Genomic DNA, 27261 nt, shown 5'->3' on the forward strand with positions numbered 1-27261 from the left:
TTATCAGTAAGTGTATTTCTAATTAAAAAATGCAATTATTCTATATTTATTTATAAAAAACATGAATTGGACTAAAAAAAACCTTATGCACATAAAGTAGGTAGTCTATACTCGGCAACGTCCAAAATACTGGACGTATTTTCATTACGCGGCGTGTTTTTTTATTTACACCGATCCTGGCAACGTCCAACATACTGATATATGTTTTTTTCATGATATTTCTACAATAAACCAAAAAAACGATATAACACAGTTTTTTTTGAGTTTTTTCCCGTGTTGATTTAAGAGTTAATCTTGGTTTCTCATTATACGTATTGAAAAGTTGAAAATCCCACGCCGCCGGCGTTACGCCGCCGCCGTGGATTTTTTCGTGGCGCGCCTCCGTCCGATTTTTTTCGACCGGCGCGCACGTCTAAATTGTGTAGGTATGTGTATAATTGTAAGTATCAGTTTTGTTTAACAACAAGGAAAATGCTGAAAGGTGAACCATGATTGTGTTCATTTTCTAACTTTATATGAACTCTTAGCTGTTGGTACCTATTTATTCAACTAGGTAAATTTAGTATCATTCGAATAAAAGCACTGTAATTATCTTGTTTCGCACTTATTACTTACACGACTGCCAAAAAAAAAGAGTGTATTGTTTTCATCGTTCATGTTTGTATGTAGGTATATATTTCATTCTTATTTTTGATAGCAGCAGTGGTACAATACGAGTAGTATAAACTTCAACAATATTCTACAAATAGATTATGTCACATATTTATGCACTACTTTTGTGCAAGATACTCGTATTATTGCAAGTGGCTATACCCTGTCAAAAATAATCAACTTAACCTATAGTCGCGTGTCAGTTATAAATTTAATGAGCTACCGGATATGGATATGCAACATATACATGTTATTAAAACCAAAAATAATCACAACTAAAACCAAGAAGCAGTGGTGGCCGAGTGGATATGACGCCCGACTTTCAATCCGGAGGTCGCGGGTTCAAATCCCGGCTCGTAGTTTTTCGGAACTTATGTACGAAATATCATTTGATATTTACCACTAGCTTTTCGGTGAAGGAAAACATCGTGAGGAAACCTGCATACATCTGCGAAGAAATTCAAAGGTGTATGTGAAGTCCCCAATCCGCATTGGGCTAGCGTGGGGACTATAGCCCAAGCCCTCTCGCGCATGAGAGGAGGCCTGTGCTCAGCAGTGGGACGTATATACGCTGAAATGATGATGATGATGATGAAAACCAAGTTACAAGCTAATTTAATCCCAATGCATGTATGTGAAGGTTCTAATTCCATGGTACTTGATAATGTACATAATCCATTTTATATATTTTATATATTCGTGTCTGTGACCGATTAACGCGTATCTGACGAATCAATCACTTCGCAGCAAACTTTCGAGCGTATGCATAAATCTATCATATCATAGAGTCGATCTTATCGAGTTCATCTTATTTATTTTTATTACTGACTGGTAAATAGTTATAGACCGGGAGATAGTGACACATTTTACTGGGTCATTTGTACCAGTATGGCGGTTCGTCAGGGGTCTAAGTACGTAATGAAGAAAAGAAAAATGATGGTCATAGCGCTGGTACCGGCGGCCCAACCGCGTGGGCGTTAGTCGAACGTGTCGGATAAAATGCGAGTGTCGAACGATTTGTTCCACAAAAATCCTCGTATTTTCCGATAGTCCATAAAAAAGAAGTAGGCGGTAGCGTAATGCCATACTTCTCCGGTGTGACTTACAGCCGGCCATACTGAGGCGAACACATTAATTAAAAAAAAAAACAATTCAACCATTTGTGCCAAGCTAATTTTTGCACAGGTGATCATCGTCGAGCAGCCATTCATGGACATCACCATGCCATACTCTTCGGACGGTTCCAAATGGCCGCCATACCGCCGCAAGGGAGTTATTTTTTTTTTTTTTGCTAAACGATTTGTACCAGTATTGCATTTAAATTTTTGGAAAGTATTTGATAAAATGTGACCGTTATTATAATTGCCATACTTATAGTAGGGGGAAAAAGTGCTGCCATACTTGAAAAACTTATTTAATCGACACGTTTCAAAAATACGACTATGTATACGTAAAATATTTTTTTACAGCATGGCATCATCATATTCTGTTTGATTGGATACAATTATACCTAAAAAAAATTATTCCAGATTATAACTACGGGGCGGACGACTGTGAGACTTAAGCCAAGACTTAAAATAAATTAAAAAAATTGACGATTTGTACCAGTATGGCATTTGGATTTTTGGAAATGATATGATGCAATGTGACCATTATTATATTTGCCATACTTCTAATAGGGGGAAAAAGGGGCACCATACTTAAAATTAAAAAAAAATATTGTACACATTTGCCACCTCCTACAGGTATGGCATTATGAGATTTCCATTTATGATCACACAGAAAGTCTTGAAAAATAATTTCAAGATGGTACAAATCGTTTAGCAATAAAAAAAATTTACTCCCTTGCGGTATGGCGGCCATTTGGAACCATCCGAAAAGTATGGGATGGTGATGTCCGTGAATGGCTGCTCGACGATGATCACCTGTGCAAAAATTAGCTTGGCACAAATGATTGAATTGTTTTTTTATAATTAATGTGTTCGCCTCAGTATGGCGGGCTGTAAGTCACACCGGAGAAGTATGGCATTACGCTACCGCCTACTTCTTTTTTATGGACTATCGGAAAATACGAGGATTTTTGTGGAACAAATCGTTCGACACTCGTATTTTATCCGACACGTTCGACTAACGCCTACGCGATTGGGCCGCCGGTACCAGCGCTATGACCATCATTTTTATTTCGTTCATTACGTACTTAGACCCCTGACGAACCGCCATACTGGTACAAATGACCCAGTAAAATGTGTCACTATCTCCCGGTCTATTAAGCGTTCCGACGTGTCAGAAGCCGGTGTTGCTCGAAGGTTAAGCGTTATTTGAACGAGATGACACTTCCTTTCTTCATATCAATATGTGACATGACAGAATCTTTGTCTAAGAGTCGATATTTGACTTAGTTTTTGACTGCTGGTGACATCACCAGTGTTTTGACATGACATGGCCGTGACACCGAGAAATTGTACGTCTACCATATTCTTACCGCTTAAACTTTCTATGTGACTTCTCTACCGCTCGTTTGTATTATTTTTATTGTAATCATAATCATGCTAGCATAGGCATACCTGAGGCAATGACATTATTTTCTTATTGTCATTATTAGGTAATTACTAAACGTTCAATAGTATAGGTACCTATATAAATGCATACTGTAATATTTAATTATTTTCGTTTCAATCCTAGGTGTAAGGTTTAGGTATAATACAAGGAACTTTTTCTAGTTCACTTTTTTACTTTAACATCCAAAAGAAACGGTTCGTGGCAACTAAGGGTAAAACGGTCCTTAACATAAAAAATCTAATACGCATAGCAACCGAGGTTTGCTCGAGTAAAACGGTCCTTAACGGTCTTAATGGTTCCTATTGCTAGATTTTGTTTACACCATACGTCAGTATTAGATAAGCTTTTTTTTCGATGTCCTTCCGTAATGTACTGTTAATGCTTAGTAATAAAATCCTTCCGTAAAACTGGACTATTTATTTTAATGACATGTCGTAGTTTAATTTTTGTTTACATAGTATTATAAAGATGTTCTAAGTTAAATTGTTTTATATATTTGAGCGTGGACTGCGTCGTCTGGTGTGGAGTTGTGCATACATGGATGATTGTTCAACCCTTAAGCCAGGTTTAAGGCTCGAGGCTTATAAATAGGTACAGATTAACTTTTACTACCTACTAATACAAACTAGGACCATAGTTGGGAGATATTAGACAATAGTTGTCTGATTTTACCGTAAGTTTTGAAAGTTAAATGTTCTCAAATTCATCATTGTTAATTTCAATTTTATTGTTACAGGTAAAACAATTAAGGGCGCCTACATCTACATGGTGACTTGGAATGAGGAGGTTATTTAACAAAACATTTTGACAAGGTTTCTCATACCTCTCTTACTTACAAGTACTTGTTTATAATCTGGTACACCAGGGTCGTGTGTTGTAAGGGCCTGAAACCTACCGCATACAAAATTTACCACCACATTGAAAGACATGTTTTCATGAGAGTAACAAAACATTTTGTTGCATACTACAGTTACTACTTACACAAAAATTGTGACTTGCGAACTATGCTATGTGTGATGATGATGATGATTTTTTTTTTTGCTATATTCAATGAGGTCTGCTAGGCACTTCGGCTAATTATGCTTTCAAGTGTAAGAGTCAAATGATATTTCGTTCAAAACCTCTAAGGAAGAAAATCTTTGGCACAAACCAATTTTGAATCCATGTCCTAATTTTAAAGTCGCACGCGCCACTCGGCTACCGGAGCTTTGTAATAACTAGTCGGAAGCTCACAGTGTGTACAAAAAGTTTAAACAGGAAACAGCCAATCCATAATCTAACGTACCTAATTAAAAACTTTGTCCGATGCCAAAGATAATTCATAATACTTACGCAACTAAGTCATTACCACATTTTGGCTTAATACTTATCGATGATTAATGAGTCCATTGTGAGGTAATTACTTTCATTTAATCGATACAGTACTGTTTGGTTAAAGCTTAAGCATACAAGGGGCTCTGTTCCACATGGAATTATGACAAGTTATGACATCGTCGAATTAGTCTCGATAATATCAACATTATCATCACCTTATGTAGACTAAAACGATGATGTAGTACCTAGTAAACTATAACATCGGCCCTACAGTCACTTCCCATTCAGTGAGACTACGGTGATTGACCGTAGTCTCACTGAATGGGAAGTGACTGTAGGGCAAATGGATTAAAAAATAAACAAAAATTCAAGTTCAAAAAAAATATTACTCTACTCATACAAAACCATAATATCCTTAGAAGTAACCAACTATTCGAGAGCTTTAAAAAAAACCGGGCAAGTGCGAGTCGGACTCGCGCACGAAGGGTTCCGTACCATAATGCAAAAAAAAAAACAAAAAAAAGCAAAAAGAAAACGGTCAACCATCCAAGTACTGACCCCTCCCGACGTTGCTTAACTTTGGTCAAAAATCACGTTTGTTGTATGGGAGCCCCATTTAAATCTTTATTTTATTCTGTTTTTAGTATTTGTTGTTATAGCGGCAACAGAAATACATCATCTGTGAAAATTTCAACTGTCTAGCTATCACGGTTCGTGAGATACAGCCTGGTGACAGACGGACGGACGGACGGACACTCAGCGAAGTCTTAGTAATAGGGTCCCGTTTTACCCTTTAGGTACGGAACCCTAAAAACAAGACCGAAGTGATCCCATAGGTAAGTATTCCGTGAACAAAGTTTTGTACGGAACATTAATAATCAAAAATAAGTAGGTATATGTAGAAGAAATGGACCTTCAAACACCAAAATAAGGAAACCATAGTCGATAATTACAATGTTGCGTCGTGATGCTTGCAAATGCCGCTATGTGATCTGTCAAATTAAATAAAAGAAAACCATAGTTTTCAGGGTTTAATTCAGTTTTCAAAAATTGAGCACATGTCGGTATTCAAAAGCGCATGCGACGATTGGCTATATCACGAGTGGTTAGTAATAATTTGGAATAATGCTCAAGGACATTGGGTAATTGAACGGATACCCCACCTGGCGGATTTCGTTTCGACATGCTGTGTGCTGTCAAAACTTCAGACCTGACACTAATATGCAGATAGAGCAAAGTGGAAGGTGTCAGGTTGTCAGGTCAGGCCAAATGCAATTTGTCAGGTATTGCAAGTTTTGCTACTCTATACCTATCGTCAGGACTAAAAGACTAACTGTTAGTTTTTTAGTCACTAACAGGAAAAAATGCTTCTACTAGGCTTTTTCATTCAATATTTCTTCTCTTTCATACACATTTGTATGCAAGGGTGCTAAGCTAATTGTTTTACTGTCTGTACATAATGAACTTGAAAACCAAGTTACAGTTCGGCGATCCTAGAAGACTAACTGATCTTAACTAAGTTGACCTGGTAGCTTAGCTACATATCTTGTAAAAATATTTTTTTTAGAAATTACTATCAATATACAACTGTGTGTATATTTGTGATGAAAATGTAATATAATATTTTCCATCTTATGTAAGGTAAGGTGTTATGGGAGGCGCGTTAACCACCACTGTGTTATAATTGCCCCACATACCATACTATATTTTATGGTCCAGCCACCCTACGCGAACTTGTACATTAGGAATTACACCATTGTTACACAACTGTCCTCCCACATTTGGTTTTACGATTATCGCCACTCTCACCATTGCGCCCTGAGCTATAAGATTGCAATAAATAATTATCACTGAGTTCCGACTGCCATTTGACGTGATATACAGTCAGATATAATGAGACGATGACATAATTATAGGAACGCAAAGGATAGCCCGAAGCCGAAACGCTGAAGCGTTTCAATTGCTTTAGTTGCTATTTCTATTTGGCTATAATTTACACTTGACATGTTAATGTAAAGTGTAAATTATAAGCCTATGTCTATCCGGTATTGGCAATGAGGACATAAACGACAGTCAGGCTTACCTAATGCCTAATGAATCTAATGATAGTAATGTGGTATTTTACGAACCATAGAAAATCCATCTCATTTTGTGGTTACGTACGATTTGCGATGAAACGGGCCTGAAAGCGATACACCTACACGGGTTAGAGTTATCTAACAAGCATTTAGTATTAAGTGCCATCAATCAAATTCAACTGAGGATTGAAAAGATTATAATCGACCAAATGGTTGCACAGGCGCGGGTTTATCAATGATTTTTAATTTGAAACGACAACATTGTTTGTATAGGTAGTTCGATGATGACATTGATGACAAAAAAGCATACAGTACTGGTCCGCCTGACACTTAGCTTGTACATATATGCTCGTGACTATAGAGGTGTTACACGTGCGTTGACAGTCATATTGGTAGGTAACAGATGAATATTTGTATTCAATGTTTAAGGTAAAATTAAGGTTAATTCTGGTCCCCAAAATAATCAAAACACAAAATTAAATCATGTTATTGTTTCTGACAGGCGGACAGACAAACAACGAACAAATTTTTAGGGTTCCGTACCCAAAGGGTAAAACGGGACCCTATTACTAAGACTTCGCTGTCCGTCCGTCCGTCCGTCCGTCCGTCTGTCACCAGGCTGTATCTCACGAACCGTGATAGCTAATAGACAGTTGAAATTTTCACAGATGATGTATTTCTGTTGCCGCTATAACAACAAATACTAAAAACAGAATAAAATAAAGATTTAAATGAGGCTTCCATACAACAAACGTGATTTTTGACCAAAGTTAAGCAACGTCGGGAGTGGTCAGTACTTGGATGGGTGACCGTTTTTTTTTTGCTATTTTTTTTTTTTGCTTTATGGTACGGAACCCTTCGTGCGCGAGTCCGACTCGCACTTGCCCGGTTTTTTATATTAACAAAAGCCAAAGTGGTATTTTACTATGTTGCATTCTGAATACCTACTTACTACTTTGAACTCAATTACATCGTCTTCGTTCTTTTCCGACAAAATGATAAGTCAGGATAAGTCGTAAGAAAACCTGATCACTTCCTACATTAACGCTTTTCTTCATTTCCTGTACAACTCATTTCACTTTCTTTCATTTGCTTGTTCTAATTCAACTGTCATATTCATGTCATACGTACAACATAAGTAACATAACAGTCGGCGGCGGTGAGAATCCGCGGTAAATGTGGAACAATCGAGTTTTCTCGTCGCACGAGTTTCGAGTCGATACTATCGACACGCCACTAGCAAAAAGCATTTAATTAAGTGCAATCATACTATCTACCATTTGATCGCCGTCGAATCTGCGATTTTCTTTTTTTACTGTTTAATTTACACTTCTTTTAGTATTAATCTCATGTCTCAACTAGGACGCATAAGAGTTAAGATCTTACTTATTACGTATATACCTGTAAACTGTAATGGTGATGGTTTGTAGCAGACATGGATGGAATAACTTGTAGTATAGAGCCCAAAATACTCTAACCTAGAGCGTATCTATGTGGAAACGAAAAATAAGATTGATTTTTTTCGTTTTACTTTTTTTATACACTGTACTATTGGCTAGGCCCCCATGTACTAGGTATTGGACATGTAAAGTATTTGTACACTTCGTAACTTTTATATTTAGATACGCTTAAACCTTGAACCTCTATAATACCTAGTGTAACCGGCAAAGTTACGTCAATGCCGCAAGCATGCCATTATTTCAAGTTCAGTGAGCTTTAGCCTGTTTTCCTTTGAAGACTGGCTTTGAGCTTTTGATTATTGACGTAAATGCGTGACTTGCAAGATTAATTTAGGTATCTAATATCTGAACATGTTTTAAGTATTGACATCATAATATATTGTTCATTCACACATGTACAAGTATGTACTTACCTAGCTGTATTAATGAAAAAATATAAACCGCTTAGATAGAGTATTTATATTAAGTATCTTCATATATTAGGTATGGATGGAAAAATACTGGATTATGGATCAAATTACCTGCTATACGAAATTAATGACATAAAATTACACCTAAAAACAAATTCGAGTTAGTTCAATTTATTTATGTTAGTTCTAATTTATTTTTTGTACGAAATTAGCTATGTCTCTATTCTCTTTTTGGAATTCAAAATTAATTTAGGGGATAAAGCGGATGTACTTACCATGGTTTTTTAAAATAATAGTTATATCAGATATCACCTTAATTATTCATGAAACTTAGCAACTCTTACAATCCCCTGGTAAATTTTGTCTCTCTGACACAAATAATTATCAACGGTTTGTTAGCTTTAACAGATGTTTAGAAAATCGCAATTATTGTAGGACTTTAAATCGTATATTTTCTATAGCACTTTCTTAGTCCGGTACACTTAACCGATTACAATCCTGCAAACATTGTATCTAGTTTTATTTACTCATAAAATATCAAAGGGCAATGCTTCCTAGGTACAGTCGCAGACAAAACCGCCGATAACAAACACTGTTTACGACTGCACCGATAGCTCGTGGCGTCCTGCAACCCTATAAACAATGTGTGTCTACTTGTTTATAGGCTCGGTTGTCACAGCGGGGTTTTGCGTTGCCAACGACCGTTGCGTTGCGTTGCGTTGTAAATTAGGTAGTGGACTGGTTGAGAAGTTGCTGTAAACTTATTGGTTCTTCATAAACATAATTTTTGGGAGACTGAGCTTTGCTCGGAAAACATCTCCTTCTTCAACCTAGCGTTTTCCCGGCCTAGCGCCAGGGTCCGCTTAAACATATAAAATTAAAAACGGAAAAATATAAAAAGGTTAAAAAGGGGTTGATGTTTGTATGGGGCTTACATTTTATTTTAAGCTAGGAACTTGAAACTTCGTAAAAGGTATTCTATTAAAATGTAAACAAAATCAGCGTTTTTGAAAGTTCGTCCCCCAAGGTGGTAAAAAAAGGGTTGAAAGTTTGCATCGGCAGCGAACATTATTTTTAAATAGTGGACTTGGAAATCTTCTAAGGGACTTTATTTCAGGAAAAAAAATATATCCATAGATAATCACATAAAATATCATATTAAAATTAAAAATAAACTTAAAAATACATGTCAACAATAAATTAATACAATTACCTTAAAATGAAATTAACATTAATTATATCAAGAACAATTGTTTTCAGTTAGGAGCTTGTAAATTCCTAGGTTGTGACAGACAAATCTAATGCATTGTGTAATTTATTAACAAATGATTAACCATCCCTACTGCTATGTTTTGCTGCATAATGTTCTGTGCTCATGTATGATGAAGAATATATAACCACCAACATACTTACGTACGAAGTCGCGGGTAACATTACAGCTAGTAGATTATAAACATTTTTAGTGCGCCTCTAAACATTAAAACATAACCAAGGAAATGTTATTTCATTCTCAGTTGACTCCCAATAACAAAGTTCTATCGAATAGAATGATTTATCTGCAATTTCTTGTCATATCAAAGATACGTGTAGTTATCTAATAAATCGGCGTCGAATGAGTCAGATCAGCGATAACATTGTTCTAGTATTTATGGGGCAATTAAAACCGTGTGAAAATTTGTCTACATAAAGACATTAGCCGTTATTGAGCTCTGAGGTCCTACCGCGAACCACGTTTGATGTGTTCCCTCCCTGTCACACTTACGTACGAATTTACAAGTGTGACAGGGAGAGGGGACACGTTGAACGTGGTTCGCGGTAGGCCCTTGATTCTAGGCGCCTGTATCTAATAGTGTTTTTGCTATGCCATTGATAACGTTATGTAAGTTTTAATTGTATTTCTTGCTATGGAAATTGCAGTTAGCGTTAGAATTTTCATGTCTCCATTAGACATAGACACGCCTATACGCCTAAGGCCGATAACTTAATCGGCCGTTATTGCAGATATGGTTCCCATTTTTTTTCTACGATATGGAAAAAGATGCAACCAAATTAGTTGGGTACCTAAATAAGTAGGTATTTTAAGGTCGTAGTACAGGTCAGGACCCCTATTCGACAAGCGACGTTTGACGTATCGTGTTGATCTCCCGTTGATGTGGGAAAAATAATAAGTTCTCGAATACGTACAATGTCAAAATTTGACATTAACAATCCACAGTTAGGGTGACAAGCAAACCAAACCGGACCACCCTTAGTTTAGAGTTGAGTTTTGGTTGTACCAAATTATATTATCCACCGTTGATGAAATCAACACTCAGTATGCAATAAAGTCAACTGATGATTTGACGTGGATGCCAAATCTGACAGTTGTCGAAATGGCCCCAGGGGTCGGCAAAACGCGGCTCACGAGCCGGAAGCGGCTCTTTGCAGGTACAATTGCGGTTCTTTACGTCAACCATAAAATTAACCTTGGAGGATTCTTACACCACTGAAATCATCATTCGCGGCTCTTTAAGCTTCCTTAAACTGGTGATTCCTACTGCAGTTGGCTCTTCTCAAAAGTTTGCCGACCCCTGGAGGCCCTTGACCCCCTGGTATACACGGATATATAGTTTTATATAGTTGCCGGCCTAAGATGTAGCCAATTTCATCAGCCTGATTGTTAATTTTATTAATGAATTACAGTTTAAATACTCAGCATTGTCCGAAGTAATGATGTAAGTTCAGTCATTAGGTCCATTAATTTGGCTTTAATAGTCGATTTAGTACTTACATAAGCTTTCGGCTGTAAAATAATGTATCTATTGTACACCCGCGAGAAGCTTTGTTGCTTCCCTGTGGGACGTAACAAATAGTCCGCCAAACTTTCATGCGATTAATTTCCACTTGTCACTTTGACAATCTCGTATCTTATTTACTATTGTATTTGGAAAAGCAACCTTGTGTTTTGCAACATAAGGTGCTTATTTCAAATTAAACCAATCCAGAGTTAAAAGAAGTTTGATGTAACAACTCGATTTGTCGTACGCGAACCAATGTATTGTGTAATAGCGATTTTATCGTATCCAATAAGTTAGTATCGAACCCAAAGTGTAACGATACAGTGTCTAATTAATTTATTAGCCTTCTTTGTTGTACTGATTATAATCTAGTTTAAGATTTGTATTCGCGAGGGAGACCTTATTGATAATCTAAGCCGGTTAATGATATTTTAAATGTATCCGGTTATAACGTGAGTTATTATAAGTCGTCAACCTTAATTTGACCTTTTTTGCCCGAAAATATGTCGAATCAGTTGACTGAGTATAATTAAAAAAACTTTGTTTACTTCAGCTTAGCCTGCTCTTCTTATTAGGGTTCCGTACCCAGAGGTAAAATCGGGATCCTATTACTAAGACTCCACTGTCTGCCTGTCACCAGGTTGTATCTCATGAACCGTGATGAAAAAAATTTGGCTGTTTCATACATTTTGGCTGGTCCATTTTCTATGGGAGGGTCAATTCTTTTTCACGATAATAGTATAAGTTGCTCAGTATAATCCCAAAACATCCCTGGCAACGGTAATACAGTTATTTTTTAGTCACCGTGTATTTGTTGATTCATCATCATCATCTCCTAGCCGTTTTCGGCTACAGCGACTGCTATGCTACAGCTGAGAGCGTCGCTGGTGCGCTCTCAGGTGACTGACGTAGCCAATCTTTGCAGCAAATGTGCGGCCACATTATTTTATTATTTTGTTGATTATTGTTCGACCGAAACCGGTTTTTTTGCTAGTTCAGAAGTTTCGGTTTTGCTCTAATTTTGTCCGAAACCGAACCTTCAGCCGAAGTATAATTTTTATGCCGAAGCTCTAACTTAAACTTCGGCCAGACCGTAGACACTAATGAAAATACTGTTTCAGCCCGCCCGAAACAATTATGATTTTTCTGCTAAAACATGCAGAAACCACAACCGAAACTTCGGTCAAATACGATCGATTAATACGAAATAAACATCATATTTTAAATTCTGAATGCGCCGCCCTCTTTGTGAATACCTACCTCCGGAATAAACTTGACATCATCTTGGCAGCAAGTTTCCATGATGTCATGTTAACGTTTTTTGTCAATTTTGTATTCAAACTCGTTGATCAAATATCAAACATAACATTTACATTTACCTCACATAATCAAAATCATAATTCATAACCTTAAGCACGAAATACAAATTAATATTTTCTGTGATCTTACATGTCTTTCTTTTTAAACTTGTCCCTTGAAGGGAAAGGGTGACACATGCAAGTTGTGTGTGACAATCCTCGGCCTAGTCCTAACAACTCACAAATGAATCAAATTAATTCATTTTATTTCTACAAAATCTTTAATTTATGTTACATGTTTGACAACTTATTTTTATTCTTCCCGCTATTCAACTGTTTTCTTATATCATAGATCATATTAGACAACAGAGAAAATAAAAAAAAACCTTAACAATTTCAATATATTACTTGTGTATAATCTACCTACTTCAAAAGTTCCATTTGTTATTTTAAACGTCAAACTTCTCTGAAATTATTATGTATTAAATAACAATAACACTAGCTCTACGTGTGCTATCAAATTAGCTGCAGACTTTTCTTGGTCTAACTCTAGTCATCTAGTTAAAGCTGTTAAAGTTACGAGTATGTTACCATAGCTGTTGCCCGCGACTTCGTCCGCGTGGAATCTTATCTTCAACATTTTACATCTTTAGTATCTATAATTTTCATATCCAAGCAATGTTGAAATTAAGTAGGTACTTTTCTTTTTTAGCAAGTTGTATGAAGTTTTAAGTCAAGTGGATTTTGATGTTGGTTGCTGAAATTACTTTTCTTGTATTCTCATAATAGGCACCTATGCCCTTATACAAAGATTCAAATTCCGCATTCCGCACTCACAAAATATCTGATCTCCATAGAAACTTTCAACCCCTTTCTCACCACCTTGGGGGATGATTTTCAAAAATGCTTGAATTAGTTTTCATGTTTTTTAATTTATTACCTTTTTTCCAAAAAGTTAAAGTTCTTAGCTTAAAATTAAATTTACACCCCAAGACGAATTTTCATCCCCTTTTTAGCCCCCTTAGGGATTGAATTTCCAAAAACGTTGCAATTACTTTTTTTTGTAATCGGCTATTATGTCTTTCTAAGAAGTTTCAAAGCATTTGTAATGGATTCAAACTTTGAACCCCATTTTAACCCTGTTAGGGGATGAATTTTACAAATCGCTGAAATCACTTTTATTGTCTTCTAATAATATACCCAAATACAAAGATTCAAATCCCGCGCTCGAAAAAATGCATGATATCCATACAAATTTTCAACCCCGTTTTCACCACCATAGGGATGAATTTTCAAAAACGTTGAAATGAGTTTTCTTGTATTTTAATATAATACCTTTTTACAAAGTTTCAAGTTCCTAGCTTCAAATAAAATTTGCACCTGAAGACGAACTTTCATCCCCTTTTTAACACCCTTAGGGGTTGAATTTGCAAGAACGTTGCAATTACTTTTTTTTTGTAATCGGCTCTTATGCCTTTCTAAGAATTTTCAAAGCATTTGTAATGGATTTAAAATTTGAAACCCATTTTAGCCCTGTTAGGGGATGAAGTTTACAAAACGCTGAAATTACTTTTATTTTCTTCTAATAGTATCCCCAAATACAAAGATTCAAGTCCCGCGCTCGAATAAATGTTTGATATCCATACAAACACACAACCCCCTTTTTCACCACCTTAAGGGATGAATTTTCAAAAACGCTGAAATGAGTTTTCTTGTATTTTAATGTAAAACGTTTTTACAAAGTTTCAAGTTCCTTGCTTAAAATAAAATTTGCACCCGCAGACGAACTTCCATCCCCTTTTTAACCCCCCTTAGGGGTTGAAATTCCAAAAACGTTGCAATCACTTTTTTTGTAATCGGCTATTATGCCTTTCTAAGAAGTTTCAAAACCATTTGTAATGGATTCAAAATTTCAACCCCTTTTTAACCCTGTTAGGGGATGAATTTTACAAATCGCTGAAATTACTTTTCCTGTCTTCTAATAATATCCCTAAATACAAAGATTCAAGTCCCACACTCGAAAAAATGTTTGATATCCATACAAACAATCTACCCCTTTTTCACCACCTTAGGGGTTGAATTTTCAAAAACGCTGAAATTAGATTTCTTGTATTTTAATAATATATCTTTTACCGAAGTTTCAAATTCGTAGCTCAAAAGAAAACTTTAACCCCATACAAACTTTCATCCCCTTTTTAACCCTGTTAGGGGATGAATTTTACAAAATGCTGAAATTACTTTTATTGTCTTCTAATAATATCCCCAAATACAAAGATTCAAGTCCCGCGCTCGAAAATTTTTTTGATATTCATACAAACTTTCAACCCCTTTTTCACCACCTTGGGGGATGAATTTTCTAAACCGCTGAAATTAGTTTTCTTGTATTTGAATTTGATACTTTTTTACAAAGTTTCAAGTTCCTAACTTAAAATAAAATTTGCACCCGAAGACGAACTTTCATCCCCTTTTTAACCCCCTTAGGGGTTGAATTTCCAAAAACGTTGCAATCACTTTTTTTGTAATCGGCTATTATGCCTTCCTACGAAGTTTCAAAGCATTTGTAATGGATTAAAATTTTCAACCCCTTTTTAACCCTGTTAGGGGATGAATTTTACAAAACGCTGAAATTACTTTTCCTGTCTTCTAATAATATCCCTAAATACAAAGATTCATGTCCACCACTTGAATTTTTTTTTGATATCCATACAAACTTTCAACCCCTTTTTCACCACCTTAGGGGATGAATTTTCAAAAACGCTGAAATTAGTTTTCTTGTATTTTAATAATATATCTTTTTACGAAATTTCAAAATCCTAGCTTAAAAGAAAACTTTAACCCCATACAAACTTTCATCCCCTTTTTAACCCCCTTAAGGGTTGAATTTCTCAAAATCGCTTCTTATCTCTTGTACACTTTATAAATGCAATCTGGTGTGCAAATTTCAACTTTCTGGCTTTTGTAGTTTCGGCTCTGCGTTGATGAATCAGTCAGTCAGTCAGTCAGTCAGGACACTTGCATTTATATATATAGATTATTATTTTCATAGCGCCTGCTCGATACATAATAGCACGAACATTCGCTGGCAAAAGCTGCGCGACAAACCGTAGGCGCTTTCAAGTTACTGCGGTTTAGTTTACTGAACACTTACAAGCTTGAAGTGCAGTAAACGTAAACCTGAACCTTATTCTACAATACATACAGTTCACATTTGAAATCATATAATCTACTCAAAAACGTTAACCCTGATCCAGTTAAACGTAGTTTAATCATCGTACTTGTTTAACTGGAAATTTAATCGCTATCTTAGACCTTGATAAGGAACGCTGGCACCAATTAGTTAGCCCATTATCATCTATGATAGGCGGTCAGTGGCGCTGGCGTCCCGTCGTCGCCATAGCGCGTCGATACCAGAGTCTCACGCATGCGTAACATTCCCGAGGACTGACGCATGCCCGCGGCAGCGCAGAGCAGACTCGACGCGGCCACTTGCGACACCCGACTCCTCTTTTCGCGGCCCTGTCGCATAATAAAATTGATTGTACAGTCGATACTGACATTGAACGGACAGTGCAAGCTACTCATAATCAAGCCAGTTATTTGCGTTCATTTGCCGCGATAGCGCGCCGGTGGCGGCCGACCCCTCAATCAGCTGGCCGCTCTGACGCAGTGACGCCGCGTGTGCATGTGTTGTGTGTGCAAAATGCCGTAGTGTCTTTGTGATCAAACCATGGATATCGCGAAGGCCAAGTCCGGGGTGTTGGAGGACTTCGATGAGGATGATCAAGCGTCCCGCCGATGCATGCTCGACGGTGAGTCACATTTAAAACAAAAAGATCATAAGAACTTAATTCGAAAATTGAGAAGGTAAAGTACAAAGATCATGGTTCATATAACGCGACGTCAAAGTCTGTCTCGAAAGCGAGATGTTATTGATTTTCCCCAGATGACAGTAGACTGCTGGCTGCTTACATGCGTAACTATAGATATTGTTTTTCTACTAACTACCTTCATATTTAGTAAAAGTTATTCTACCTTCATATTTCCACGAGTATTAAATAGATAAGTATACCTACTGTTGGAAGCTTTTTACATAATTGTTATTCTTAATCTCTTACATAATTATAGTTTTGAGTTGTCTAGCCAAAATCGTGTTCCTTTAAGTTAATGAAATAAAGTTAATAAAGCAATCGCGACACGGATTGCCGTAGTTGCTATTGCTACCTACCTGTTTAGCATTGCGATAGGTTAATCATTGCTAAAAATAAATCCCGATTAGTGTCACTAACCAAGGTGGCATTGTCAAGCGATTTTATAACGAGCCATGAGTAGTCAGGTTTTTCAATTACTTCACTGCATCTTTTTGACGTGAATTTGAACTCTTCGTAAGAAAGGAAAGGAAGCGCTGTCGGTCAAAAGAGAATCATTTTAAGTAGCCAATATCATGATTATTGGTTAATGGCTGCCGGGTTAAGGGGACAGTATCCAGTTTTGGCAAGTTAAGGTTTGGTATTGTGACGACCGCGTGCCGTCGCGAACATTCACCCCGGCTCCCCTAGCTACTTTGTAGGGTTTTAAAATCGATAAGTCTTTTAGCCAACCGGTTAAAAAGCGATTTATTCGCCCCTCACTTTTATTATTCCGGACACCTTTAACTTTATTCACACAATGATCACTCTGATATCAATTTTTAATTAGACGCTAGTCCATCTATTTAATTTAACAGCTATACTTATACACACTATTTAAAAAAACCTCCCCTTCCCGTCAGCGAAATTCAAAAGTGTTACGTACGTAAAATAACCCAAACAGGCACAATCTATAGGTAATCCACTTTCGCTTTTAGGTCTCGTCTGTGCCTACCAATCCTACTTATTTAAAGCCAGAGTTGGACTACCTTCCTCTCTAATTCGTGGCGTAATATTGTCAAAACAACGACTACACCACTATATAGTATACTAATTTATCTCAAACTATGAACTAGGAATTTCGTTATTTATCAATGCATTAAGTACTTACTAAAAAATTCATAGAAAGAATGAACATGCTATTAGTGTGTCATTAAAAATAAGTTATTAATTATGAAACGCAGTGCATCAACGCACCTTCAAGGTTGGCAATAACATAAGACAATGGGTTTGTCTACACGTGCACAAGCGCGAAGTTTTTATAAAAGAAAACATTTATTTATATAATCTTCTTCTTCTTCCTCGCGTTATCCCGGCATTTCGCCACGGCTCATGAGAGCCTGGGGTCCGCTTGACAACTAATCCCATGATTTGACGTAGGCACTAGTTTTGGTTTAGTTTTGGTTTTGGTTTAGTTTTGGTTTTGGTTTGGTGGATGGTTTAGTTTGGTTTTGGTTTTGGTTTTAGTTTTGGTTTGGTTAGTGTTGGTTTATTTATTTATATAATACAGAAATTAATTAATTATTAATTATTGCTTCAATCTAATTCTTTATTTCTATTGCTTCATCGAGATACTGATGGTTAAATGTATACTTATCGCCATCTTATTTAGATACGTAATATGAATTTTGGATGCAATTAACAAAATAGTCTTAATAATAACTAGTTGTGTTTTTTCCATTGGATTACTTGGAAACAAGCATTAAGATATTAAGATAATATTATACATGCATTATTTAGTAAGAACCTTGCATTAAAAGTTCAAGACTATAATATCTAAGTTGTCATTCTAATTCATATTCATATCTATTCGTGCTAAATTAACTGTAAATATCTAAAATACATTTATTTAGTAGTTACCTACCTGTCTCTGAATAAGTGTACTGACTGAGACAGAATCAATCATTACTTTTTATTGATAAATATTGTCAATATTAAAATCCGGGTGTGAACGTGCCTACTTTCTTTCAAATGCTAAAAGCATGTGATTACATTTCAAATATGTACAACGTGAATAATTGACTCATGAGCGAAAGATAAAATTTATAGCTAAGTAGATAAATCATTATCAACATTTGCATAATATCCGGTATCTTTAAGTTTAATTAAACTCTGTAGATTTTTTGCAAACATGGTGTACCTACACCAATGAATCTAATAAATTTACGCTTTTTGTTTTGCATTTGTGTGCAATGCTGCTTTTGCTCAGTTTTATATTATGCCGATGCAAAAAGTTGTATTATGGTTAGAATTCTGAAGCCAATCATTTAAGTTTGTATATGTTCACAGCAGGGACTGAAAAGGTACCTTTAAAAACGGTTTTGACCGGTCTTTTGATAAGGTACCCGACCGTTAAAAGTAACATTTCGGTACCAATATCAATCGGTACCCGTATCTAAACAAGCTTCCGTTCAAACGGTACCGTTAAATAAAAGTACCTTTACGTGTTTTGTTTATAGGTATCCGACCGTTAAACTGGCATTCCATATTGATATCAATACTTTAGGTATCCAAATAAGTGTTAGTCCAAACGGTACCGTTAAATAAAAGTACCTATACGGATACGTTTAAAGGTATCCGACCGTTTAAATAGCATTCAGGTAATGGTATCAATAGTTTAGGTATCCAAACAAGCTTTAGTCCAAACGGTACCGTTAAATAAAAGCTTACCTCCAAACGGTACCTTTAAATAAAAAAACCTTATCGCGTTTGATCTGATACCCTAATTCTAACCGGTCACTCGCGAGAGCGGGGAGGGAACGCGCGTCTCAATTATATTGTATGGAATCAAAAAAATACAGTTGCCTAAGGACTTCGAAGCAGACCTGGACCTGGACCTGCCAACCCGACCATTTTGGAATCCAAGATGTATGCCGTGCACTTTGTCACAAAAGTCGTCATGGGTGTCGTCAATCATGTAACTAAACCACTTCGTGTTTAGGCTCGTTTGATTCGTCTCGACAAGATCTTTGACACTAGGTGATACTCAGGGTCTGATGATCGAGCTGGAAGGTGGTCACCAGTACCAATCAACCATGCAACTAAACGACTTCGTGTTAAGGCTCGTTTGATTCGTCTCGACAAGATCTTTGACACTAGGTGATACTCAGGGTCTGATGATCGAGCTGGAAGGTGGTCACCAGCACCAATCAACCATGCAACTAAACCACTTCGTGTTTAGGCTCGTTTGATTCGTCTCGACAAGATCTTTGACACTAGGTGATACTCAGGGTCTGATGATCGAGCTGGAAGGTGGTCAACAGTACCAATCAACCATGCAACTAAACCACTTCGTGTTTAGGCTCGTTTGATTCGTCTCGACAAGATCTTTGACACTAGGTGATACCCAGGGTCTGACGATCGAGCTGGAAGGTGGTCACCAGTACCAATCAACCATGCAACTAAACCACTTCGTGTTTAGGCTCGTTTGATTAGTCTCGACAAGATCTTTGACACTAGGTGATACCCAGGGTCTGATGATCGAGCTGGAAGGTGGTCACCAGTACCAATCAACCATGCAACTAAACCACTTCGTGTTTAGGCTCGTTTGATTAGTCTCGACAAGATCTTTGACACTAGGTGATACCCAGGGTCTGATGATCGAGCTGGAAGGTGGTCACCAGTACCAATCAACCAATCTGACGTGCACTTTGACATAAAAGTCATCATGGGTGTCGTTTTATAGGTTTCAGGGAGTGCAGAATTCAAAAATGATGACAAAGTATTATTGCATGATTTTTTTTTTTTAATGAAATAGGAGGCAAACGAGCAGACGGATCACCTGGTGGTAAGCGATTACCGCCGCCCATGGACACCCGCAACACCAGAAGAGTTGCAAGCGCGTTGCCGGCCTTTAAGATGTACGGTTGATGTACGGTGATAGGCCTTCACGATGCACTGGAGGATAGCTGGAGCAGCAGTACAAAGCGTAATGGCGGCCGAGACCACGAACCGCCGAATGATATCCAAGAATTGGTTGCTTATTCGTATTTCCAGAAGAATTCTTCATTGACTTCCCCGCTCCCGTCACACTTGCACTAACATAATACCCACTCACATAACATAATATTCACTGCATAATATGATATCTAAATTATACATTAAAAATAAAAATAAATGTCTGCAGCACGATCCGCCATGTTCCAAGGATCATTCGGAAGTCCCAAGTCAGGGTTTAGAGTCGTCAATATTCAGTCAACCGAATACTGTTTGACATTTGTGTATTGAAGTTTGTAGTGATGAGGTTGAGAGTTGAGACACCGTTTCAAGTACCTTAGTAGGCGAGCTCCCGACCGATAACGTCATTTTGAAATTACATCAATCGAAATGAAATCAAAATTCTAACAACTCCTCCCATCCCCCCTCGGTGACCGCCCGTTACGCCCGTAGTAGGTATATACATGGAATGTAATTGTGGAAATGTGTTTTGTGAGCCGATTATGCATTTCATACAAGTAACAAAAAGTGGAAAAAACCAGCTATTTTGCATTTAATCAACATTTGAAGGTAGGCCCGCCCCTACTGTTTGACCAAGATGTTGACTTTATAGAGTAAGAAGTTAGGACTTTTACAAAGTTAAATTCTTGGTACCTACTACGGGATCTGATAACTTTCTACTCTAGTGTAAAAGCTTTATACATAATGCGCTTGGCCTTGGCAACACATCACATGAAATGTGTTTGGATTTATGCATGTTTGTATTATTTGTTAGCATTGTTTCGTTTATTTATATTACTAATTGTAGTTAACCTGATGTACCTACCTATCGTTTATTGTTATACATTTATAATCGATTTTTATCAACTTACGGAAATGTCATATGAATCGAAACTACAGACTCGGTCACAACACTGCTTAAAAAAAAATAGGTAACTAGTAATACATGATAAATTATTATCGTAAAATATTCTATTACTATTATGGGGCATGGCACTTATATTATTTGCATGGCACACTGCGTCCAATTCGCACGACCCGACGTGCGCGCGGGATATCACTATAATACGCGCATAGCGTTGTCTCGCTCAAACTTCGGAGCGACGTGCGAATCGGACGCAGTGTGCCATGCCCATATATATGATATAAAACAAATTTTCAAAATTATGTTTAAAAAAGCGAAATACTGATTTAAGTACTTGACAAGCCCTTATATTATTACGGAATTTTATTAATAATTTCAATAGCCATGCACGTTTACATTCTATGGGCGTTGTGATGTGATGTGTCAAATGTTTGAACTTGGAAGTAAATCTGACAAGCCATTATTCGGCTGTCCCATAGCAAAACCCAGTAAGTGCATCAGACCAAATTTTACAGAAGGCGTAACAAGATAAAATGTGTCAGCCTCAAAAAATTTTTTAAATTTTAATCCAAAAAACGTACATACATGAATAACTACTTAGTAACTATTCCATATATCAACATCAATATTATATAATAATATTGTATTTATACACGTTTATGCCCCTTACTAACTTTGAAAACGTGAGCACCGATGTTTTGTGTTACATATTCCCACTCCAATACCTACCTAGTAAGTGCTCGTTTTAAGTGTGAACCTGGTGTATCACTTATCAATATTCAAGACATTTCGGGGTTTTTCCCACTAGTTACTACCAAGTTATTACCAGTGGTAACAACTGAGATGTTTTTCTCACTTTTTACCACTGCAAAAACTGAAAAAAAAATCCCACTAGGTATTTACCACCAAACTTTGGTGATAAATACCTAGTGGGTGAGATGGTGGTAACTACTTTGAATTATTTTTATCTGTATCAGTAGCATACTTTAAAGTTTAAATTATAGCATATTACGCTCTTGTAATTGGGTGTTAAAATTCTGTTTGAACCCTTACTAGGTTTTAATATGGGGCAGGCGCAGTGCCCCCGCACGTCAACCCAGTTCAAAAACCTAGTAAGTCTGCTGGATAACCACGCTAAAACCTAGTATGTCTCAGTCCCTTCCTAGGTTTTGATATGGGATTTGTGACTTGCTGAGTTTTATAATGTTAAACCGTCACTACACATGCTACTTACTAGGTTTGGAGGTGTCAAAATCTCCGTTGTTTATGCCGATTTTTGAGCAGGTGTCTTTGTAATCGGGTGAGGACTTACTTGGTGGGTCCAAATTAGCGTTGAAAATTTCCGGAAAAAATCCCGTTTCTTTCCAAACGGCTCGTTTTTTTCGGATTTTTACAGAAAAAAACCATGAGATTTACCGCTTCAATTTTTCCGAATAAAACGAAAAAAGCGATTTAAACAGGTTTCAATCGGTTATTTTTCTGAGTTAACCGTTAGCGTCCTTCGGGTTTACTGAACCCGAAGTGGTGGTGGTGTTCGGGGTTATTTTTCTCAATACTGGTGACATTTGACATAGGATCGGTGACAGTGTCAGTTCAGTTCAGTTGTCACAGTTGTGTCATTATACTTATCAGTCGGTTGGTTTTTTCTTTAAAAATCCGAAATAAACGGAAAAAACGAATATTTCATAAAATCTCGAATAAATCATTTGATTTTTTCCGACATTTTCAACGCTAGTCCAAATAACATAAAAACAAATTTTGAGAAATTTGTCATTTACTAGGTTTTGATATGGGACAGCCGTATTGTGCGGTTTGTTTTTCGGTCGGGTACCCTTACCTACTTCAAAAGGTTAGCCTTAACGGTACCGTTTCAAAAAGGTACCTGTTAAATTCTATTTATTCGGGTACCGTTACTGTTGGGTACCTATTCAATTGATACCTTTATTTTAGGTACTGGTATTTTTCCGTTTTATTCGGGTACCATTACTGTTGGGTACCTATTCAATTGATACCTTTATTTTAGGTACTAGTATTTTTCCGTTTTATTCGGGTACCATTACTGTTGGGTACCTATTCAATTGATACCTTTATTTTAGGTACTAGTATTTTTCCGTTTTATTCGGGTACCATTACTGTTGGGTACCTATTCAATTGATACCTTTATTTTAGGTACTAGTATTTTTCCGTTTTATTCGGGTACCATTACTGTTGGGTACCTATTCAATTGATACCTTTATTTTAGGTTACCGGTCTTTTGCGGTTTTTCAGTCCTTGGTTCACAGACAGACAGACCTATATTCGCAGACAGCCTAGGAAGACAGGCTAGGAATACCGCGCATCAAGTAGTTTGAGTAATGCGGTTTTTTAATCAATAATTGACTGAACAAAACCCAACGTAGGTACTATTTGTTAAAACAAAAAATGTTATTAGTGATTTAAGCAACACTTTAGTACCTACTTTTTTTGATTATTCTAAAAGACTTTAAAAGCAAAGAAATGTTAAATCAATAGGCTATTACGACAGGTGTGTGACTAATACAGTAATGGTCCATGTAAAATTCAAGAAAAATATTGATGTCATCTTCTCAAACTGTTACGCGCAGAGCGTTAACAACCTGTTGTTAATTTATTTCTTATCTCACACATGCAAAACTCACAATTTGATTATAGATGGCTTGTAAAATGTCAAATAAGATTGTTAGAACTTTTTAGTCATATTCCCGCACCTTTTATGTAACTAGGAAAGAATGTGTTCATTCGTATTGCTATGGAGTGGTTTATGTAGTGAGTGTCTGGAAGGTATAAGGGTAGTATTTTTGGACCCTATGATTAACATTTGAATTCTCATCTGTTCAATATTAAATGTCAAATATTGACTTGAAGGGTTCAGGGTTCACGCAGTTTAATTTTAGTGCACATATTTGCCTATATTATAAGTCGTGTAACTTTACCTGACACGGTTACCTATATATTATAACCGAAACTCATGCATTAATTAGGAGGTTATCATACAATCGACACATCAGAAAACCTTATCAGTGTGAATAGTGTTCTCGTGAAAAGAATTCTCACTAGCCGCGTATCCAATAGACTTGACTAGACTACTAAGAGGCAGCAGCCCAGCCTCGGAGACACTAGAGAGACCAAACTGATGTTTGGCAGCTAAAGTTCACGAGTCACGTCCTTCTCCTTCCCTATAACACGTTGCACTGATGACGCGTTATCTTTTTCGCTCTTTTGGTCAGTGCTTTAAATGACTGCTCGGACCAACCGTAAACTAAGCAGGAACAATTGAGTGAAATACTACGAAGAACGTCCTCACTCATCATTGTTGCCAACTGACACCAGTGACGTGCATATTACACTGTCATCGAACACTATAGTGTAGGTACATCCATTGTCTGGCATGTTAATATGTCAATATAACCTTTGCCGGTAAACGATGTATTACACAAGTTGACTATAAGACAATATTTGAATTGATTGCTAAAGTGACCATGGCTCACTTGTGTGTTAGAATTCTAGACAATTAATATCATTAAGTCCTAATATCATTGGCTGATTAGACAGCGAGTTAGGTAATTTATTTTGATTAGTTAATTTACACTTATTAATTTAGCCAGTATCTACAGCACCTTAATTTACCTACCTACTGCCTACCTATTTCCCTGTAGTCGCGTTAAATCAGTTTAAAAAGTCGGTAATTAATTGAGTGTTTTGATACTTATTCACTGAATTAATATTATTTAGCACATGAGTTCCTATTTTTCTTAAATTATTTTATAAACCTTACCATCCTGAAGTTATTAATAGGGAAATTAATGGAGTAGGTATATGATCATATTTAAACAGTCACTAATTCCACATATTGTTTGTACAAGACGGGATTTAATCTGCATTTCATCTTAATTGGAATTCGAACTGTGGGAAAATCGTGAAAGTTTAAGCCAATATAATATTGCTTAAGTACAGTCAGCAACAAAAATAGATTTGTAGAATAACAGTCTCAAAACGATGACTAACGGGCAATACGAGTAATACAACTGTGTGTATAATGTATATAATTATACCTATATTATTTTGTACTTAAATTAAATGTTTTTGCTTCTGCCACTATTTCTCTAAATTGATCTATAGTTTAGTTTAGATGCTATTAATAATAATTCATAATGTACCGCTTCAGACTGCAGACTGCAGTTGACTGTACGGATATTAAAAATATGTAGATATCGATACATTTTACGGCGTTACACTGTTAGGGTACTTACTCAGTTAATTTGCAACATTGTAGAAATCTACAGCATCGCTAGACTAGCGTATGCTTAGGCCACGTATCTATTTAATTTTGATCTTAGTCCACCATCAAATTTATCAATTTTCTATAATTGTATAGAGGAAATTGTTTACGAAGCAATAATATAATATTTAGTGCTTATTGTATAGATATTGTGGGTACCTGAAAAGTAGGTGTGTAATATTCAATAATAAAAACTGCTCTTGACAGCTTCCTTAATTTAAATTGTTGTACACAACAACAAGGTCGATTGAAAAGAAAAGATAACACCATTTCTTTTTAGCTTACTCAGATGGCATCACGGGGCTGTGGGATACATAAGCCATGTAAAACTACAAAAGTACAAACATGTTTTTTGATGAACATTGAAATTGATACTTTATCCTGGGAAGAAAACTCATTTAATGTAAAATAAGTGTTATAAAATGAATACAAAATTAAATTTAACTACAACTAAAAACTAAAGCTAAAAATTAAAAATACCTATCAAAATTTTGCGCCCTTGGTAAGGTGCCCAATTGCCCATCCCTTTATCCTACATTCTTGTATTTAAATAATAATGGTTTCTGTTTAAACTATTTCCATCTCCACCCGTTTTTTCTCATAGTAGCTAAGTTTAAAAGTGGTATCGATCTACCAAACAATAGACGTTATTTGCCGACTACTTATACTTTACTGCCAATCGCAAAAGTATGTTTGAATATCAATAGGTAATGTGAGCCACAGCACTCGGGGTGTCTAATTTCAGTCGCGGTTTATATTTCTTCACCGATACCAGTTTTATCCATAACTCCATAACGCCGGTGGATTATATTATAACATAACGGTATGAGTTATGACATGCTCAAAATACCTCTATACATACTTCATCTGAATAATCGTAAGTATTTTTAGGTATGAAATTAGCTAATTCCGAACACTAACACATCATTTAGTCCGCAATTAAGCGAAGCAAGCGAAGCGAGCGAGTAAGATTGTTCTATAAAGAAGTCATTTTATTTATTTATCATTTTACAGACAGGCGGACGTATATACATGTCGAAAAAAATAAAGGTTCATTGTTGACCTTGAATCCCTAAAAGGATAGTTTTAAGACTTTTAAGTGTGAAAGACTTAAGTTGCGGTGACTGTGGGACTGTCTTAAAATGGGAGGAAATTCAACTTTAATAATACACAGTGAAGTACAGTCGCCATCAGATATATCGGAGCGGCCAAAGTGCTCACAAATATCGGCACACGCCTCTATTTTCAAGGCGCTACAGTGCGTGTTCAGATATTTTTGACCACCTCAGCAGCTCCGATATATTTGATGGCGACTGTACATAGTAGACTATTAGTCGCCATGCATACAACGTTGTGACATTGTAACTGACATTTAGCATAATTAAAACTTCAAATTAAACAAAAGAAACACATTAACGGCCCCTCTCTACAAATGCATCTACTTATTATAACTCGTATTATAATTAATACAGTTTTTTTGCTCATCCCGAGGCTACAGAACACAATCAAGTGTGATGATGACGCTACATAAGAATAGGTATTGCTAATTGTAATTTCATTCGATAAAGATTCGAAAGCAATATCTACTATGCCTTAACTAAATAGGTAGGTACGTTTTCGTTTTATTTAACCTTTTTTCTGTAGCGTTTATATGAGTGCGAACTGCGAATTATTTTATTTTCGTTAAGTTCTCCTTTAATAATGTACCATA

At 36.4% G+C, this 27261-nt stretch overlaps 1 protein-coding gene across 2 annotated transcripts in view; it reads left to right on the forward strand.

Moving 5' to 3' along the window:
* The window catches only part of LOC134665042 (cerebellar degeneration-related protein 2-like), a 119540-nt gene that overhangs the window by 66143 nt on the left and 26136 nt on the right, over positions 1-27261 (forward strand). The window contains exon 1 of one of the 2 annotated variants that reach the window (XM_063521825.1): positions 16044-16356. The exons of the other annotated variant lie outside the window; for it this stretch is intronic. Coding sequence (XP_063377895.1) covers positions 16275-16356 — 82 coding nt within the window. The 5' untranslated portion in view covers positions 16044-16274. Of the gene's footprint in view, positions 1-16043; positions 16357-27261 lie in introns of those variants that run through there. 2 annotated transcript variants of the gene reach the window in all.

The sequence above is a fragment of the Cydia fagiglandana genome, chromosome 6, assembly GCF_963556715.1.
Source record: "Cydia fagiglandana chromosome 6, ilCydFagi1.1, whole genome shotgun sequence".
Lineage (NCBI taxonomy): Eukaryota > Metazoa > Arthropoda > Insecta > Lepidoptera > Tortricidae > Cydia > Cydia fagiglandana.